Source organism: Pocillopora damicornis, chromosome 10 (genome assembly GCF_964200805.1).
Source record: "Pocillopora damicornis chromosome 10, jaPocDami1.2, whole genome shotgun sequence".
Lineage (NCBI taxonomy): Eukaryota > Metazoa > Cnidaria > Anthozoa > Scleractinia > Pocilloporidae > Pocillopora > Pocillopora damicornis.
This window is the reverse complement of record NC_142679.1, coordinates 14261354-14282222: the sequence shown is the minus strand read 5'-3', so window position 1 is coordinate 14282222 and position 20869 is coordinate 14261354. Positions and strand designations below refer to the sequence as shown.

Sequence of the window (20869 nt, the reverse complement as noted above, 5' to 3'; positions counted from 1 at the left end):
TCTTTGAAAGAGATAGTATTTTTAAGCATGTTTTGTAGCGGTTACAATGTTTGCACATGTAAAGGCGTTAAACCATTGTGTTCTCAAAGCTATAGTTATGTCTGTTGTCTCACAGGGACCAACAGAGCCACGCTGGTGGAGAGACATGTCTTGGATCCCGTTGGCCTGGCAGTTTATGGGAATCATGTTTACTGGATCGACCAGGAGTCGCGCTGGCTCAAGAAAATTGAAAAGATCGGTGAAATGGAAGAAGACTTTGGCAGCACGGTGCAAGCCTCTATCGATGGTTTGACAGATATGATTGTGGTTGATATGAGGAAGTCGACAGGTACGGACGTGGTTACCAAACTTCCTTTTTACCATTTCTTTTCTTTAATGTGTATAAGTAAGGAGAGTTTTTTTTCTCCCAATCAATCAAAGTGGATTCATACTTTGTAAAAATTATGATATTGTAGTCGTGCAGGGATTCCACTTTTCCGTATGAGTCTCCACCGAGGTTTTCGGCGCCGTCATAGACTAGCTAACCTTTCGCCTTGATTTATGCGTGAGCTCTAAATCCCGCCGGCTAAGCAGAATCCCTAGGGTTGGCTCGCTTCGGCGAACGTCGATTCCTTAGCTAGATCAAACGCACTTAACTAATCCTTGCTTATTACCAGTAGAGCCTTTTTGTATTGAGCATCGTAGAACCAAAATTAAAGTTATCATAACAGCCAATCATAAGAGCCAGTGAGAACTTTATGCAAAACTGACCAAACTGCTTAGAGCGCAATTCGTGATTGGTTTTAGTTTTGCATCTGATTGGTGGAGAGCATGGTGCGAGTTCTTTGGACCAATCACAGACCGAGGTAAAGCAAAAACAAAACAAACACGGATTACTTCCGACCTTAATGGAAAATTTCACTATTAATTGAGTGGAAGCGCGCGTTAATTTTTTTTTAAATTTCGTCTTTTTAGCTCACCATCCTTGTACTAGAAACCATTGTTCACACATCTGTTTGGTCGGTGATCACAACAAAGCTCAGTGTTCCTGCCCTATGGACATGATCCTAACTGAGGACAATTCAACTTGCGGACGTAAGTGTGATTCAAACATATCGTTAAACCCTTGATCCTTAAGAGTGACAGCATCTAATTTCTCCTCACAATAATACCCGTAAATCACGCATTAAGGTCACGAGATTTAAAGAAATGATCACCCACTAAAGAAACTCTTGACTGTTAAACAATTTCTCCCAGTCGGAACCTTAGGAAATGTACAGAAAACAGTGCGGAGAATATGTAAATTGATATTGAGGGGTTGAGGTATAATAGATGTTGGAGAATAGCGAAAGTATGAAAGAATGACCATTTTACTTAGGATCAACGCCACTTTTTGTGTAAAGAGCGCCTTGTAATCGTAATTTAAATGTTTCATCGAAAAGACAAATTCTCAGAGACCAGAGTAAGGGGAACTTATAAGTTTTATAGTGATTATGTATTAACTTTGTTCGTTTGTTTTTCACCAGCTCCAAGGGAATGCCCGCCAAACGCGTTTTCCTGTCCAAGCGGACCTTGCTTATTAGAAAGTTGGGTTTGTGATGGTAATCAAGACTGTGAGCCTGATGGTGCCGATGAAAAGAATTGTCGTAAGTTGTGTTTGTAATTTTACTATGTTGAGAGTTTATAGGTTTTAAACCAGTGAAGGCTCTTAGAGCCTTTGCATAAACTCATGGATTTATTGTAACCAATCAGCTCCCAGGTTTGGCTAGTGTGTTACTTTACCTCGCGATTTCAATACAAAATCCTGTAGATAGGTGATGAGAATAGACAAACTCACGAGCTACAGAGTGTTACCTTCATGGAACACTGAATGAGTATTTCTAATTAACAAGGAAATATATGACTATCAGATGGGAGAATTACTAGCTGCAACTTGGGAGCTGAAGGTTAAACGTTTTGCCGTAGTAGAAGTAGTTGTTTCATTTGTCTGGGTTGATTTTGTTTTGCTTTATTGTTTTGCACCTTCATTCTCAAAAAATCTTAGATCTTTCAAAAGCAACTTCACAATCTCCTTGTCTGATCCGTAGCTCCTTGCGGCGATGACCAATTCGCCTGCCGCACTGGAGGTCAGTGTATCGATAGGAAGAAGGCGAATGACGGTGTGGGGGATTGCCGTGACGACTCGGACGAGTTTGATTGCTGTAAGTGAACACGATTTGTCGCCTCCATTATTGTCTTTCATAACCGTCCTTTGGTTGTCGCATAGCGGTCTTCCGAAAGCGTTCATCACGGTTTGCACCGATGCAGACAAACCACAGAGGAGGAATAGAAACTTAGGAACTTGTGCAAAACTGACTAAATTGTAGAAGTAGGTCATGCAAAGCGTCAGATAGTGCTCACTTCTTATTTGTTGCGAAAAGGCGCTTTTCGATTGAAAGTCGTAAACAGTTTTAATTTAGCATACGCCGTGGATTGCAGAGGAGGTAATGTACCGTTTATAGGATGAGATTACGTCTTTTTTGATGCGCGGATTATTTTCCACCTATAAACGGCCCTAAAGCCTATTATAGATCAGGGAGCACCGAAAATAAACCACATCTCCTTCGTCTGCAACGTTTAAGTTTTGCCGGCTTTTATTAACAAGTCACATGTAGTGACTTTGAATTGGGTGATTCTGAGCTTGAACCTTTTCTTTTATTTCCTTTTTAGCACGGAAATGCTCAAAGCTTGAGTTTGGATGCCATGATGACGACTGTTCGTGTATCGCTTCGGACTGGGAATGCGATGGAACAGTAGACTGTCCTAATAATAGAGATGAAATGGATTGCGATGTTACTCCAGGTAAATATTGCGATTTATACTTATTATATGGTGTAGTGGTAAAGCTCACGAAAAACTTCTTTCCTAGTCTGAATCTTTGAGACACGTCCTTTTTACTGTTTTCAAGCGACGATCTAAGCTGAGTCGGACAAGCGTGCTAACCATTTATTTAACTGCGCGTTCTGCTTTTATTGTGTTTTTAGTGCTTCGTATTCATAGATGATGATGGATCATTTTTTTTTTCTGCTTTTAATCTAGTGAATGGCACAGACAAGGTACCTAATCCTCTGCACCATTCAAATCTCAGTGGTAAAATGGTGGCAGTCATTGTGGCGTCAATCATCGTGGGTGTCATTTTCCTCACCGTCGCTGTACTCATCTGTCGCAGGCTTAAGCACGGCCCAGACTGTGACGTAACTCACGATATTGGATTAGTCGTGACTCCAGTTCTCCATCCTAGGCCTTCCTCGTCAGCATCGTCATCATCGTCGACGTCATCTCGGCATGACATGTTTGTGACAGCACCTTTACGAAAAGGTCCCGGATCAGCGGGCTCATCGCATAAGCGCTCGAAATCAAACGGAACGGCGCCGAGCTTAAGCAACCGTTCAAGCGCCTCACAGACAGCCTACGACCGGAACAATTTAACTGGAGCTTCGTGCTCGTCAACCGCGTCAACAGTTGTCACAGCATACTTCCATGAGCCCCTGAACCCGCCGCCGTCGCCGGTTACGGAACGTTCTCATTACACCTCGCGATCACGTCCATATTGTGAGTCCCTGTTACCGCCGTCTTCATGCACGTCACACAGATGTCATCGGCCGAGAATGCCTCCACCCCCGACGCCTGTCTCCACTGACGCGGAGTCGGTTGGGAGTCGGCATCAATGTCGCAGAGTTCACCGTTGTAGGCACAAACGTTACGCGGCGTCGTCCTGCACGGAGGCAGCGTATGATTCGGATTTATTCGCACCGCCTCCGACGCCAAACACGAACTATCTTTCAGAAGCGACACATTTTTCGGATCAGGAGGGTCCACCTCCTTCTCCTGCTTTAACTGAAAGACACTTTTTTGCGCATCCGTATCCTCCTCCACCCTCTCCAGTGACTGATGCGCCGTCAGTGATTTTGTAACGCAGTTGTTGAGGAAAGGGTTCTTTCGCGTGTTCCCCTGTCACGCAATCGTCAGGGTTTCAAATGTGGTACTGGACAGATATCACTTCTTAGATCAAGAAACCGGACGCTATTCTATCGTCTTGGGTGACCGTGGTCGTTACTATAGACACGATTACCATGCGCGATTTTAACGCAATGAAGAAAAATTCACATTTTCGTCAAGATTATCCACATGACCCTAATGACATCTTAATTTCCGTGGAAAGGAAATAAAATGACTTTTTCTGGTGGTTCAGAAGAAATGTGAAAGCAGGTATATACTGGCGACCCATTGTACACTGCAATGCACAAGGCGATTTCTGGAAAATGGCAGTTCATTTTCAAATATCTCGAGGTTTAAAGTCTACGAATGTTTTGTACTCCTTTGAATTTTTGCTTTGGTCTTTGCTAAGTTCCCATATTTCGTTTCCATATTTTGTGCCAACTTGAAGTTCAGAATTAGTAGAAAATTTTCCTCGGAGGGTCGTCTTTCCGAGTAAGTCGGCGAATCACGAATAGTTCCTTGTGAATTGATGGTCATTGGTGAATCATTCATCTTAATTGAAAAATTATAGATGGCGGACCAGTAAGCATTATTGGCGAGCATCGACAAATTATTTCTAGAACACTAGAGACCATTATTTTCATTGGCAAGTCACCAATGGCCTTTGGTGGACAACTAATGGCCAATGGTGAACCTCCAATGGCCAATGGTTGACCATCACTGGTCATTGAATCATTTATCGTTTTTAAGAGTGGGTACACACTACTGAGACATTTTTCTTCGTATGACAGGATTGATTTTTTGAAAAACCTTTGCCCGTGCGACAAAATTCTGCTCCCGGAGCAAGTCGTCTAAATTCATACTCGTATGAACTTGTAAGGTGATGACATGGGTTGCAGCGACTTGGTTCGGAAGCAGTGCCCATAATGTGGTTTGTCGCGTAGACCCTGCTGCGTCGATTTGGCGCCTGTTAGGTCCTGGAAATTAAGAGTACCATCGATCATTAATAAGGTCATTTGCGCCATTCTGCGCTATCAAGTAGAAACATTAACACGGCTTTTAACAGTTTCAAACGGTGTCAAAATTATTTATTGTAAATACTGTACATAATTTGTAAATGGTGCTTTACATTTAACCTAGAGTATCTATTGTCAGGCAGTTTTGCTGGTGACTTTTAAATTTTCCTAGATTAATATATTTTTAATAAAGATGTTTGTATACATGGCGGTGTATGGCTGTGTACTTTCCCTTCGCATGTTCCTCCGCAGGGTCGAGAGAGGGGGGGAATCGCCGTTTATTTCTTTGTTGCGTGCAGCCCTGTTGCACTAATGTTTTAGCACAACAGTGGCGTTTTAAAACAATCGAGACCCTCGGGCCAAATATATGATACGGTGTGTAAACTTTAAGAGAAAGTTTTCCCTTTAAAAAAGCCAGAAGGATTTTTCGCCTGCTTTGGGTAACGGATGAAATGTTTTCCGTCGAAAATACGCTGGATAATTTGAAGACAAAGCAATCAACGGCAGCAGAAATGTTTGACAGCCCTTCTGGGCATGCGCGTGGGATAAAGTGACGTCAACTTTACAGAAAGTCCTATTCTGGGTCCTGTCGAGTGAAGACGTAAGGTCCAAACATGGAAATGAAACTGCATGTTTAAAATCATTCTGGTTTAACTGGATCAAGGACTTCGAATCAGCAAGACTTAAGGTATACATCCTAGGCTTGCGCTGAAATTCAATGACGGCCTCTCTGTATTTTACTGGGACTATGTCAATCGACCCAAACGTTTTCAGGTCTGCACGTGGGAAAAGAGCTGGTCAGCGGTAATTCTTGGTCTTTAGGTACGTCATGTATGGCAATTATTATGTCCTCGGTCTTAACTCTTCACCCTCACATCATTATGCCTATTCTCCATCCTGTTCTCTATGCATTCACTTTAGTGCTGACTTGGAGAATTTGTTTAACAATCGATAGCTTCTTTAGTTGGTAATCATTCCTTTATTCTCGTGTCCTTAATGTGTGATCCAGTTTGATTTCATAAACACTGACATCGTTCCAAAATATGTATCCATCTTGGTAGCCTAAAATTCACAGCAATAGCATCCAAAAGACCAATAACTACAATAGTCTCATTTTGTCTCTTTTGATTCGGTCATATTATTCTGATGTCTTTCCGGTTTACATATAATATCTTCGGAGAAGTAACTGTGAAAAGTAAAGAATACTTCAAATAACTGCTGAGTAGGTCAGTCATGAAAGAGGATACCTTTTTAATTCCTCGTATGGCTCTGCTCATGGATTCCAAAGAACGGAGCGATCAAGAGCCTTTCATCTCTGGACTAAGATGAAAGGACACGCTTAGTTAACGACTAAAAAAGTACTCAGCTGATTTGCACTTCGAATTCGCTCAGTGTTTTCCGCAGTCACGAAATATTTTATGTGTAATACCCGATTGACGTCACTTCGTCAGTACTTCTGCAGTTTTTTTCACCAAGCATGTAAGATATATCGCTAGTAACTCACCAGAAAGAGGAATACAGAGTGATAGAATAGCGATCAGTAAGCGAAGCAATAACTTCATCGTTCTTCCCTAGCAGATGTGCGAGACTGACAGACAAACAGTCCTGTCAGGATTTGGGAAAAGACACTCTCAAGGAATTCCCTTTAAGAGTGACGTTTGTGCCAGCATCTTTGCAAATAGTTAACGGATGGCAGAATTTTACAGCACGTGCCGACACTTCGGTTCATTTTGCGTAAGAATCGCCGCCTTTCAGCAAAGTAAACATTTGGGTCAGCCCTCATACCAACAAGCCTCTCTCTTTACCTGAGGGATATTACTCCAAGAATGCGATTGTAAAAGTTTCTTTTTTATCCGTTAACGATAACGAAAGTGAATTATGGAGAGTGATACATTGTTTTACGATTATAAGAACAAATGTGCCATAGTGAATACAATTTGTATTCATAAGCGTGATGGAATTAGCGATCGGGAAGAAGCGTGCATACGATTGTTATGCGGTTAACAAGATTTTGTGCTAAATTTATTTTGAGGATCTAAACAGCTTAAAGACAAATCATAAACCATGTGCGTTGGCAAAGCCAAACCTTTCTTCTCAGATCTCAGATGTAACCTGCGATCAGACCCTTATCATTTGCGCTGTAGGAGGCCTGTTTCTCCGCCTGCGAGAAGATATGAGACGAGTCGGGAAGAGATTTGCTGGGGGTCTGGAACTAATAACGAGGATAAGACTCTTAGCTAGGAATGTAAGACCCTCAAAACAGGCCCCCTCCTGAAATTTGTTAGGAATCAACGAGCCGATTTTACGATGGGCCAGAGGTGGTAACCTTACGCTTTTAGAGGCTAGGAGGCGCGTGGAAGGAGAAGGAGTGGGGTGAGAAAAAAGATTCAGAAGGAGCAAGGAATCTAACTATTAACCGGCTCAGGAGTAGTATAACACTAGTTTGGATGGAATATCAGAAAATCTACAGAATCAAATATATGGGTATTTTTTTTTAAAGAAGGTTGCATCATCGCCTCTCACGGGAAGTTAAAAAACTGTTTGGCATATCCATTCTGCCAGCAGCATTCAAGCATATAACATTTGCTTAAAACTAAAGTTTAAACTATCTCTTTCTTTTTTTATTTCTGACTGCTTTCTGGCACATCGTGTAAATTGCGCCATATAAAATATATCGTCACTTACAATTTAGTTAAGCAATTTTACTTATTGACAATTTCTCTTCTTTACTCGTCAAAACGTCATTATTCAAAAGAGTTGTTTTAGGGAATAAGTACCTAAACTTATCCATTGACTATCCCAAAAGAAAATTCTTAACCCTTTCATTCCCAAGATCTCAACTGAAATTCTCCTTACTGTCTGCCATACAATTCTCATAATGTTAGTTTGGAGAATTTGGCATAGATTAAACTAATAATCCACCAACTCATATTTTTCTTTATTCTCATCACTTGTCTGCTCGATGTTGCACTGATATTGTAAGGAGAAATTCTGTCATGGTCCCTTATGGGAGTTTAAGGAATAAGTGAAAATTGTCAACGGAAAAAAAATATAATAACTGCGATAAGGTGTTTAAAAGTTGTGAAAGCCTCTTAACACGACCAAGTATCACTCAGATATTAATGCTTTGGTATTACATATGCATATCCGCTAAATTACGTACCTCTAATATTTCAATCTCATTTGAATGTGTAACCTAGTTTTTATGGGTGAGACTATACGAATTAGTTCTACATTTATCTGGCAGTATATATTTTAAATGGTTCTTTCGTCTTCTTATCTTTTATCGTTTGTTCTCCAACATCATTGTCAAGCAGTCAATTAACTCCTGCAATTTTAAAAATTTGCGTAAGATGAAATGTCACTTAATTTCCCATAGTATAAATAAAAAAATACAGGGTTAATGTTCGCGGAAACGACGTTACTACGGAAGAACCGCTATGAGAAACCGGTTCGAAGAAATCACACTTCGCTACCGCGCCTAGTTTGGTAACCTCTACTACAATACTCGGTACCACTCTCCCTCATTTAAGCCATAAGGTGAGGGTTAAAATGGGATCTGGAATGGCCCAAAAAATTTTTATACCCAAGAACATAAAGCGAAATGCATAAAGAAACTATTGAAATAAACTTTTGTTACGAACTCTCGCCATTACGGAATTGCGGACACTTTCATGCCCCCAGCGCGACATTTCACTTGTTTTTTCTCTTGCTATAGCGGACACTTAAAATACATCGTCCAAAATCCAGACTCACATCATATAGGGTGACATTACGATAAAGGAGAATTAAGAGACCATTATTCAATTGGGTGTGAACATGAGAATTTCTTGCTTGCGACCGAGTCTTTTTCAGGTTCGTGAGGCCACGTCAGAAACTTTGCTTGCGTAGTTACATATCATAAAAAGACCTATATATTTCATCTCGCAACCTGCTATTGCGGACTCGCGCTGTTACCGACACTAAGTCTCCCCCCGAGGGTGTCCGCAATAACGGGAGTCGACTGTATTATCACTTTGGAATTCATAACGAAAATATGAAATGAAAAATAAAGACAACTAGAGAGTCTAAACAATAATGAAGATATAAAATACTTACAAATACAATTCTTTTTGTCAACAAGTAGTTTCATTCCCGTTGGACATTCACATTTAACTCCTGACGGTCCGAACAAACATAAATCACTACAGCCCCCATTATTTCTCTGGCAAGGATTAACACCTAATAAAAAGTTGAGAACATTCTTTAATCAAGAGTTCCTAAATGCATAAGAGCGATTTCCTGTAGGGTTCTATTACCAGCGTCATGCTGGGCATAGAACCATGCAAGGTGTTTTTATAGTCATGTGGACTCATTTCCACCGATGTTGTTTGGGTGCAGCACACCTGGTTGCCGTGGGCTTCGAGCCTAAATTTAGTGCGGGGGTATCCCACCGGGCATCGTATTCCTAAGAATTTGCTGCTCAGTGAATCTGAGGGTACGGACGAAGTCCAAGCGATCTTGTGCATTACCGCACCCCAAAAAACGCAGGTCAATGAAAGACAGCCCTGAAGAGGAAATTAAAAAAAAAGGGGGGGGGGGAGATCGTCCAAAGAGATTGGTGAAGTAGGGAGAGATATAACTTCCTTCGCCAGGTGAAAGTTAGATATTGAGCGTGAACGTAGACGTATGTCTTAACTTCAATCTAATTGAATGATTCACATTTGGATAGAAGGAACAAACAACAACAACAGTAACAACAAAGAACACCTTTACCATAACGGAAGTGAAGGTCGACTGCCTTGAGTCCCATTAGACTGGTTACACCTTTTCTGATAACTCTTCTGCCTCTGCCGTTTCGTTTATTCACACTTTCAATTGATCTTTTTTGCCAATCTGTCCAGTAAAGACGATTATGGAGAATTGTCAGACCAAAAACGTGTGGTACATCTGTATCCACGATAACTTTACGGTTTTTCCCATTTAAGTTCATGACCTCTATCTTGTCTAACTTAGCGTCTGCCCAGTAGATTTTACCCCCACGGTAATCAATGGTGATACCATTGGGCCAACCTATAGATGAGTTCACCAAAGTAATGCGATGATTCCCATCCAGTCCTGCGCGTTCAATCTTTGGCTTCTTTCCCCAGTCTGTCCAGAAGATGTATCTGGTAGAATTAAGAAAATTTGAGGAACATTACACGATGTTAAAAGTTTCTATTTGTATCAACTTGCATCTTGGACTTTTCCAAAATGAAATCTATATTTATTTTGGAAGTCATGTGTACTCATAGCCGGTTACTTTATACTGTACTAATCATCTAAATCATTAATATCTTTAAAAATTCCTTTCCTCCCCATTAGCCAAGAGCCCAACGAGAGACCTGCAAATATTGCTGCCGAAGTTAATGATGGTATGGTCATGCGCAATGCCTTTAAACCATGTTCCTACTCATGCGTAGTTGTTCTCGCAATCTTTGGCGAAAATAGCAGATCACCAGGAGTTACAATAATTTTTTTCAATTCGCAGCGGCCTATAGCGTGATAGGGGGCTGTGCCCATAACGGGGGACATCAGGCGAAACACAAACACGAGAGCCTCAACAGGCTCAACAGACAGCGGTAGACCGCCGGTAACCTGTTTTCATTGAAACCACTGGGAGACTGAGCAGCTAAGCTGTCAGAGGGCGATTATCGAAAATAATTATGATAAAGAAACACGGCAATCGAATAACAAAAAAATCATTGAGTTGGTTTTTCAGAGAATTCCGTGATTTGGAACTAATTCACCGGGTCGCTACCGGAAAATTCGATATTTTGCTAAACCTCGTCCAGTATTTATTAAAAAAGTACCCATGAGCTGGATCCAATGCTAATGCTCTTGGCTCGTCAAGATTGTCATCGATGAGAACTTTCCTAGCTGACCCATTCAGTCTGCTAACTTCAATTCTATCATTTCCTGTGTCTGACCAGTACAAATTCCGCGCCACCCAGTCGACTGCAACATCTTGGGGATATTCAAGTTTACTTGATACTATTACTTCAACATCTAATCCAAGAAAAACAATGTAAATTAATTACGGGACCTTCAAAAGCAACAAATATTTTAAAAGAGCACAACCTGCTCGCTAAGTGCTTTCAAAACATAGGTTGAATTTATGAACAACGTCTACACCTAGAGTGTAGTGATAGAATCTTTCAAGGTGGTTTAACACGCTTACGGGCTCTCATTTTCCCTGTGTTTAGTTTTGATGCTCTCTTCCAAAGTTAATATAAAATTAGGAATAAACTATATCAATGTATTATTGTTACTTTAACCTTAGGGCAGCTCTCTGTGTTGTCGAGATAACTCAGAATTACATGAAGGTTTCTGTAACACACGAAGAATAATCAATGAGAATTACGTACCTTTCCCATCCATTCTGCATCTCTTTATTTCAAGCGCTTCATTATCACTCCAATAAACAAATTTGTCCACTGGATCGAAATCAATGGCCGCAGCTTGTCTCACACCGGAAACTGGCAAAAGTACATCATGTAGATCATGCGTGTCGAGTGATATACGGCGCAAGTCCACTTTTCTTGCCACCAATAGGAAATTAGCAGGACCTATCGTGAAAATGACAGCTTCATTGGTTCGCATAAGCAAATATTTTGCATAGTTTGTCGTCGCATGACAACGAGACATTTATCTTGTGACATTAGAGATTAACGCGAAAGTACTACCGTGCTATCATAAGTGCTGCCATCTGAGTGGCAACGTAAATTATGTCTTGATGGTAGCTGAGAATAGCGAGAACAGAGTTGGTGGCAAAATGGTACGCTGTTGTAAACAGGAGAACAATAGCACGAACCTTCATCGTTGTGGAGCTGAGTACCAAACGACTAGCTAGTAAATTTATGATAAAACAATTAGATCATTCGCTCTCGATTTCTTTATGCGCAAGTTCATGAGAGCTTTGCTTCACCTTCATCAACTATCACGCGATAGAAATCTGGAGATCATAATCCAATTGATAATTATATCACGGTCAGGAAAAAGAGCATCCATATTGCATGTTTGGGAGGATTTGATTACACTTTTGGCACAACCCTGCAAGAATAATGCGGGTTTGAATAAGTAAACCCTATAACCCCCAATATCCGATCAGTAACCCTTCCTTCTGGCTGTCATTCATTTCCTTGTAAATTTGACTGAAGTATTTGTTGTAATATTAAGAGAACAACACTCTCAAGCTGATAAGCTTCTCAGTTCTCAGAACTCCTTTACGTATTTATCAGTCCTTGTAATTACAGGGTTGACGGATTTGTAAGGTTTGGCTTAATGTCGCCCACGGTTTGAAGATTTTTACAAAAGTGATTAACGACAAATAGGGACTTAAAGGAAATCACAACGGGCGGCAACAAGGACGTAGCCAAACAAAATATCTCAAGAGCAGCACGTGCGTTTTAAACTTAATAAATTTCATAGCATTTCCGTACAGAACAGAATCGTAAAATCACCAACTTCTACTTCCGCTTAGAGAGGTAACCTCGGCAGCAATTTAGTCATGTTTTCGATCGAAATCAACACTACATTCGCATGTTCTGCCGAAGGGAAAATGTCGCATCGTCAGAAACGGTAGACGCATCTGGCTACTGACGAGATTTTATATTAAAGAAAAACGTTCGTTTTTTCGGCAACGTTTTCCCACATGTCAAAAATCTTAAACTCCCTAATACCGTGGAAAGCACACTGACGTCGATTCTACCAGTTTAGAGGAACAGGTTGTGGATCACATCTTTCGTCCATGTCACAAGCTGGCTCTGTTTGGTTGCGTGCCAGGATTTGGTCCACTTTTTCAGTTTACACTACTCAAGGAAAGTAAGAAGATCTCTTCTGACGTACAAACCTAACGAATTCGCAATTTAATTTTCATGTGCTGTAACGCGTTCACTCTACGTTACCAAACAGGAGCAAAGACAGAAAGATTTGGGTAAAAACTTAGCACTTCCTGTGAAAATAAAACTCGTGTCCGGATTTGAACAAATCTAATCATCCTTCTTTCCTCAACGATATATTAAAGCTCGCCATTTCTTGGCGGTTCAGAAAAATCCTCAGCTTTTTCAAAAAGAGTTCTGTAATTAAGTATGACGGCAATCAGAGCCTTCACAGCAATTTTGAGTTATCTAAAATTTGTCTCGAAACCTGTTAAGCGGAAAGAGCTATCAGCATCATCAGTACAAGGTAGTTTCTCATGTTACATCCAACTCACCTTTCGCACAAGTTTTACCATTTGGCAACAGTTTCACTCCAGTTGGGCATGCGCAGGAATGACCTCGAGCATTCAACAAACACAAATGACTGCATCCTCCATTGGTGGGGGAGTTGCAATGATTTTGACCTAAAGTATGAATCAAAAGAATGCTAAGGATGCGGACTCTCGAATGCGTCAAGATGATATTTAATTTTGAATTCAGCATCATAAGCTTTTCATAGGGCCATCGTCAAGGTTCTTAATTGGGGAATATCACTTGGGGAATATCACCGAATCTTCCGATGTTTTATCTTTGGAATATTGAGTCATGTAATGGATTTAGGACAATCGCACGCAAGCAAAAATTTTTGATGGGTTATAACTCGCGATCTCCCTCTTCTTCTTTTAGGAGCCGAAAAAATTTTTATCACATTGGGGAGAAACACAAAATAACAACTTCGAAGATAGATATTTATTAAAGAGATAATGATGAACAAAGATTGAATGTTGATTGCTTAGGGTGAGGAAGATTGATGCAGATAGGTGCGTTACCTGGCTTTTGCCTCTGTCTTTGTGGCTCGTATGTACGAATATCCATGGGCGAATAGCTAGTGGTCCAGATTTCTCGACATTCGAGAGAGCTCTTGTTCGTACAGTGTATCCCTTTAGTTGTCCAATCTGTCCAGAAAATTTTGTTCTCGTACAGTGTCATAGCAAATGGATGAGCCAGTGTGCATTGGGTTGAAGACTTGAACATGTTCTTACGTTTTGTACCATCATAGTTGGCAGCCGCTATGTGAAACAACTTTGCATCCACCCAGTATATTTTCTCAGCTTTGTAGTCTATTGCTAACCCATTTGGCCAATGAACGTCTTTTTCAATGATGACTCGACGATTGGAGCCGTCCATTTCAGCTCGCTCTATTTTGGGGTTCTCTCCCCAGTCTGTCCAAAACATATACCTAGCCGTAAAAAAAAATTAATAATAATAATGCCGTTCATTTAAAATAGTTACTATTTATCAAACTGAAAGTTTGTTCAAAACCCAAAAAGACAAAAAATGGCGCAAGGGCTAGGAAAGAAACATAAAAAAGTAGACAATGTAAAAAATGATGAAGAGAAACCATGCAAAAAAGAAAAAACACGCGTAAAGAAATGTGTGACTAAAACAACAGCAAAAAAATAAAGCCTCTGGTAGACGCCTGGCATGCTGAGGTATGAAAGAATGTCTAATAAACCTATGCTAATTATCTTCCAGTAGGTCTTTCCGATGATTCCAAGGACTTAATAGGTCAACAAACGTAGTCGCATAATAATTTCAAGTTTTCGATAAATTGTCTTTTCGTATCTTGATGGAATTTGATTTACCACCTTTGTAAACTTCGGATATTGTGGTTTTTGAGTTACACACCCTTTTTTCGATACAGATCTCACAATTGCCAAATCATCCCCGGCGACCATGTAGGTTCTGTTTTGCATCCAAGTTACTGACACTTGTAATCGCTGGCAATTGCTATTTCAAATCTCAACAGGTCAAGTGGGGTGGCCAATCTGTTTTAACAGCTTACCAGAAAGCCAGAAGAACTCTAAAATAATAGGATGAGTGCTAAGAGGGTTAGCTGAAAGCTTTTACAATCAAACATATCTTGACTGTTGCCAGCACTGTATTTTTTTTTTGGGCTACTTTAAAATTAAAATTGACTCATCGATAGACTACATGAGCATGAAATTCAGGAAATTCCTTCCAAACTCATAATTAATGAAAAGTATTTAAAATAACGTTAAGATTTTGTGGCTGCATGAAAAGCATTTCACTTAAATGTGGAGAAATGTTTGCGAGAAAAGTCTCGCTAAGAGCAAAAAAAGTTTGGGCGCATAAGTTGCTCACAATTCTATAGCACGTACATGTATTTCTACTCCTTACGTGATCGACGAATTTAAAAAAACAAGATAATTAGGAAAATTTCATGTCAGATTTTAGGGCAATGGAAATTGGGATATTTTCCGTAGGTCACGTTTTACAGCAGATTATCCCAGTTCTTTCTAGATGTCGTGCCCCTTTTTTTTTGTGCGTGGCTGGAGTTTGCCAATGGCACGGAAAATGGATAAAGATTTCTCCACGAAACCAGTTTAGGACTATTGTTGACAAGTTCTACCCATGTTACTAACACCCTAAGCCTATTCCTCTTTAAATGGATTCTAACTTAGACCGCAGTTATGACAACTGAATAGATACCTTTCCAGAGAAAGTTAGCTACAAGCTTTCGTGACTTTGTTCACAAAACCCAACGTTTGGATACAACGTTCAGCGGAATTGAATATGGTTTAGAATGCGTTTTTGTCAACCAAATGCTCCACACGTGATGATATGAGTGCTTGTTTTCTCAGTATAAAAGCAAAAAATCAAAGGGATACAAAAATCAAACTTAGATTATGTTATCATTGTGCATTATCATTGCCAGATATATGCATGATATCCACATGATCCTGAAGTTTAATTGGCTTGTTGCTTGTGTGTCTCCAATCGACGCGTGACGATCCACCCATGTTAAGAGGGTTGAGGATTGATTTAGGAAATTATTCGCCAAAACTATTTTTGAGTTGGCAAGATTTATATAGTTCATCGTGCTTTTGCCAATTTTGGACATTTATCAAAACCGTAAAATGCCTTTGACGTTGTTATAGTCTCTTTCAGATGACATCAGTTTGCCAATAAGGATAAACTGAGATAAATCTTGATCGATAGACTTCTTCAAAGAGAAAGATTCTTGAAAGTTTGTGTCCAATAGTGTTTGTTCCGACTAATGTAGTTCGTTCGTTGTGTTTCAAATTTAGTTTCATTGAGTTATTTGTTGGAAAATTAATTGTTAGAACGGCATTTTAATGAGGAAACCAGGTTTTACGTACCCTTTTAATGGATCCACGGCAATAGCCCTGGGGAAATCCAAGTCTTTCCAAAAAAGAACTTTGCGATCTGATCCATTGAAATTTGCAACTTCGATTCTGTTCGTTTCCCAGTCAGAATCGCTACAATCGGTCCAATACAACTTTTTTCCTACCCAATCTACGGCTAAACCCTCAGGCTTCTTTAACCCAAACGAAATGACATCTTCGATTTCCCCACTCTTCTCTTGTGAAATACGAACGCGTTCGATTTTCTGCTGACCAACGTCGGCCCAAAATACCAATCCTTCCGTATAGTCAAAGTCCAACGCAATAGCATCCTCAAGGGTGTCTACGATCGTAGTTTCCTTTTGGTCACTTTGATTTGTTGAAATAATCCTTATGTCATGTCGGTTGGCGTACAAGAGCTTCACGGAGTGGGCTGTTTGGGAGAATTAGGAAAAAAGTTTGGAGTAAAAAAAGAATTAATTCAAAAGAAAGAAACGCATCCAAAACCAATCCACGAGAAAAATTAGAGAATTACCTTGGAGCATCGCTGTTCGAGGTCTCCACCTTATAGTATAGCTCTTAATTACATACCGAAGAAAGGTGTACTCAGAAAACGAAGTTACATGTATCAAAAATGTAGCCAGGTTGTCTCTTTAATGATGGTTTTCCGTACCGAAACGATAGCTTCACTTGGCCGTTAACGACGGGACATACTTTGTTATTCCAATGAAAAATGCACTTCTTTTTATTTTGTTCCGGAAATGTGAGGTTTTCATTATTTCTCTAAAGAGTTTTATCCACAAAAGGGTGCTAGCCAGCTTTGTTCGAAAATTTCCAGTATGTCTTAAACCCTGATTAAGATCAGGTTTTGCCGAAAATATGTGAAGGAGCTTTTTGGTAAACTAACACTGCAATTTCCACTCACCGTAAGGGGTGATGCTCAAAGCAAGCAGAGCGGCTACGAGGGTTAGCACTTCCATGATTTGTTAATGAGTTCAGATCAACGACAGCGCAAAACACGAATTTTATTGCTAGAAATCGGATTTATTTAAACACATGATTACGTACGTACCTATTGTAAGCTTTTCCGTTTTAGATTGGCAACCATCCCAATTCCAAGGGCACAAATTCCTGTTGAGAGATTATACAGGAAAATTAAGTATGGGAAAATATTCCTCGAAAGCCACAATTACCCAAAGCTGTGATCATGAACGACACTTTCTTCAGAAGAGGCTCACACTCTAAGAGAAAGCTTTAATGAGATTTAGCTTTTTTTTCTGCCTTTGTTTGTATGAGTTAATCATATATTAACCTTCTTTGGAATGTAAATGAAAAAGCGTTTCAACAGGAAATCCTTTGTAACCTTTGCCTCGCAATGAAATAACTTTCACATTATCCTTTCTCACTTTCTACTACCAGGTGACAGAAAGCACGACAGCTTTTTATGAAGATTGCGGTTGTCTTATCTGCGGAGAAAAAATACCTTGTTATCAAAACACACTCGCCTAGCAGAGCAGATACAAAAACTTTTCGAAAGACTAAAACATACAAGTTATTGACTCAAGATTAAAATACGCTGCAAGCTCGCTCTGATGTACAAGTTCTTTTCAACGTTCTACATACCGTGAAAGTTGAGAGGGGCAGTTTTGTTTCGTGCAATATTTCACGACCTAAAGCTTTCAGTCCACTTTTAATAACGGCCTCGCCAAATTATCACCTGCAAATATTTTTCAGGTTTGAGGTAGAAAATAAAGAAAGGAAGCTAAAACTAGACAATTCACGGCCATAAATAGACCGAAACAGCCAAAATTAAACTTTGCATAACTCTATCTAATTAACCTTGGTATCTAGGCTTTCCACTTGTTATGATTTAAGATGAATTACTTTGACCTTACAAAGGAGTCAAAAAATGTAAAACTTTCCTCGTTGTAATACCCCAAGATTTGCTTTTTAACATTGTTCCTTCTCGTCTCTCCATTTTCTATCCTCAATTGCCAGGTGGCACTAGATTTGTAGCGCTGCTTGTCAGTCGGATAAATTTAGAGCCTATTGTACTGAGAAAAAAAGGTTCCTTCTTGCAAACAGAGAAGGCGTTTATTTTGAGCCTGCTTCTCTCTCAAGCCGTACTTCCGTCAGTCTCGAGAAGCATAGGCTAATTAGCACATTTTTTTGGTGCAAAAGAGATAAAAACTCATACAAATAACTTTTATCAGTTATATAAATAGCTAGATAAAGACATGAGAACTTTAAATACTCCAAACATAACAATACATTTTATCTCTCTGTAGAAACTCTATTGCACTATAACAGCTTCAACCCATGGTGTTATTAGCTTTCTTAATGCATGCTAAAGAGTATCTTCCGTTCAGTACTAATGAGTTTAGTTTTTCGGTACTTACGAAAGAATTCCTTGCTCGACAGTATTGTTTACATTAAAACCTGTTTGGCGTCAGCCGTCCACCACGCGCCTTTTCTAGCTTTTTCTCCACGATTATAGTAACGTCTCCAACCTTTAACATGGTCCATCCCTGGTCAAAGTTATGATTTATGGTTTCGTTTACCTCGCCAAAATCATAAGTATTTGAAATAGTACCTGTCACTTTAATTAGTTATTCCAGTTATCCTAGCAGCCAGGGATGATATGGATGCCGAGACCTTTGGGGGGGGTTTAAAGTTGCACTGGTGATCAAAAACAAATAGACATGTAATTAAATTTTAAATTGTTTTTTCTCATTTCTCCTACCACTGTATAATCTTATAGGAATTTGTTATGATAATCTTTGACTTGGTTATCCTAATTACCTATGCCACGAAAATAGAGAGGAATTCTAATACACACAATTGTACCTCGTAGACGATCTTTTGAAAGCTGCACTGCCAATATCAATTATCAACTGAGTTAAAAATGTTTTCTCTTATCTCACTTACCACGGTATATCCGTAAGCATTTGTAATCAAATCGTTTCGTTATACTGGACACCTCGGTCACCATTCTACAGAGGAATACTAATGCCTCTCAGTGGACGGTTTTTCTTTTTTTTCAACTTACATTACCACTATTCATCAACTAGATATTTAAGGTGTAAAATTCCTCTCTCTTGCTTTATTTACCGTCCTATAATCTCAAGTTTTTATAATAAAAACCCTTTATACATTTATACTTGTTATCCAGACTTGATCGTGAAGAAATGTCCTAATACTTCAAGGCGGTTTCATTCATGCTGCGCTGATTATTAATTAGAGTTGTAATAAAATTTAAAACTCTCCCCTCTTATTTCTCTCAGCACGATATAATCTTGGGAATTTCAGTCTTCAGTGATAACACTTTGCCTTCTTAGGTATCCAGCTGTACGTGCCACAACCTTTAAGAGAGAGCTAAGTACCTTTCGCACCGTACCTCGTTGGTTACTAAGTGGATTTGCGATTATACCAATTTTAAGATTCTTTGCTCATATTTCTCTTACCAATCTTTAATCACAAGAATTTGCATGAGTTGATGATCGTTTTCATAAGTATCCCAATGATCCCCACTGCAATCCTAAAGAGAGATTAAAAGTTCTTCTAGAGTGCACTATTTAACCAACCAATTTGAAACATAATGAAGTTTAAAATTGTTTTTTTCAAATTTTCCTTACCACGTAAAGATCATAAGTATTTGAAATGATAATCTTTTACTCAGTCCTTGGTTATACCACTCTTATTTCTATCGCTATAAACCTCTACACTGCATTGTCATTTGACAGGAGAAGCGTTTGGCGTAGTTACGCTGCGCCATCATCATCGGATTATCATAGATTTGTGGTAGATTTTCCACTTCTTTTGCGTTATCATGACGATTAAAAAAAAAAGCAAGATGTACCACCTTATTGGCTTCCCCCCCCCTCCCCCCCACCAGTGGCTAATTGATTTCCAAGGCTTTCATGCGTTCATGCGAAAGGAGTTGAGTTGATGATCGTTTACTTAAGTATCCTAAGGATCCACGCCATGGTCCCAAAGAGGGATGAGAGGTTCTTCTTAGAAGCGCTAGTTACCAAAATAATAAGAAATATAATCGAGTTTAAAATTATTTTTCTTTATTTCTCTGACCACTAATGGTCATAAAATAGCAGCAAGTCAGAGGGAACTTTAGCAAAACGAGACGGCGACGGCAACGAGGACGCAGCAAAACAAAAGAAGATCGGATAACGCTATCCACAGGATAAATCTTTATCCGGCGGATAACGCTATAAGTTTTGTTATTACTTATCCGCTAGATAGCGATTTATCCGTTGGATAGTGTAATCCGCTCTTTGTATAACTGGGCCCTGAACAATAGCTTAGCACGTGCGTTTTAAAACTGTGTACATTTCGTGGTCGTCCCTGCAAATGAGCAACTTAAAATCCAAACAATTTGCGTGGTCCGAGAACGAAAACCCTCACGGCAAAATAGTGAAGTTCCACCTGGAACATACGTTATGCTGAAGTTTTGATGCTGTAGGGGACGGTATTCACATTCAGCCATTCGCGAAGTACAACCTAAAAATATGAATTGAATGAACGTCTTCCTAAGTGTTGGTTTACAACATTTTCCGAAGAAAAGGGAAATACATGCAATCAGAAGTCGTTACCTTACATCCGGCGATGCGCGCGCTTACTTTTTCATTCATCGATTTAAATCCACGGTCCATCAACGCAAATGAAGTCGGTGCACTATTCAGCATTCCGTCAAGGAGACAAATGCATTTTCGAGAAAAAAATTGCTCTCGAAAGCGTAAATTTATTTCAGTGTAGCGGTGTCACAACTTATTAA

At 39.7% G+C, this 20869-nt stretch overlaps 2 protein-coding genes across 6 annotated transcripts in view; one reads left to right on the top strand and one right to left on the bottom strand.

Annotated features, from left to right (window-relative positions):
• The window catches only part of LOC113664769 (low-density lipoprotein receptor-related protein 6), a 45915-nt gene extending 40738 nt beyond the window's left edge, over nt 1–5177 (top strand). For all 4 annotated transcript variants that reach the window (XM_089184128.1, XM_089184129.1, XM_089184130.1 and 1 more), the window contains 6 exons: nt 116–328; nt 955–1074; nt 1506–1625; nt 2067–2180; nt 2689–2820; nt 3058–5177. In XM_089184128.1, the coding sequence (XP_089040254.1) occupies nt 116–328; nt 955–1074; nt 1506–1625; nt 2067–2180; nt 2689–2820; nt 3058–3932 (1574 nt within the window). In that variant the 3' untranslated portion in view covers nt 3933–5177. The remainder of the gene's footprint in view (nt 1–115; nt 329–954; nt 1075–1505; nt 1626–2066; nt 2181–2688; nt 2821–3057) is intronic.
• A 2395-nt stretch (nt 5178–7572) lies between these two features.
• Nucleotides 7573–17133, bottom strand: LOC113664784 (low-density lipoprotein receptor-related protein 6). Of its 2 annotated transcripts, none has more exons than XM_027180410.2 (9): nt 17006–17133; nt 16096–16513; nt 13741–14150; nt 13207–13335; nt 11360–11560; nt 10805–11000; nt 9729–10120; nt 9072–9194; nt 7573–8301 (listed from the first exon to the last, which is right to left on the bottom strand). In XM_027180410.2, coding segments are annotated over exons 1-9 (1926 nt in total). In that variant the 5' UTR covers nt 17061–17133; the 3' UTR covers nt 7573–8299. The 2 variants fall into 2 exon arrangements, with proteins under 2 accessions (XP_027036211.2, XP_089040267.1); XM_089184141.1 differs by having other exon boundaries at nt 16616–17077.
• Between the last annotated feature and the right edge of the window lie 3736 nt (nt 17134–20869).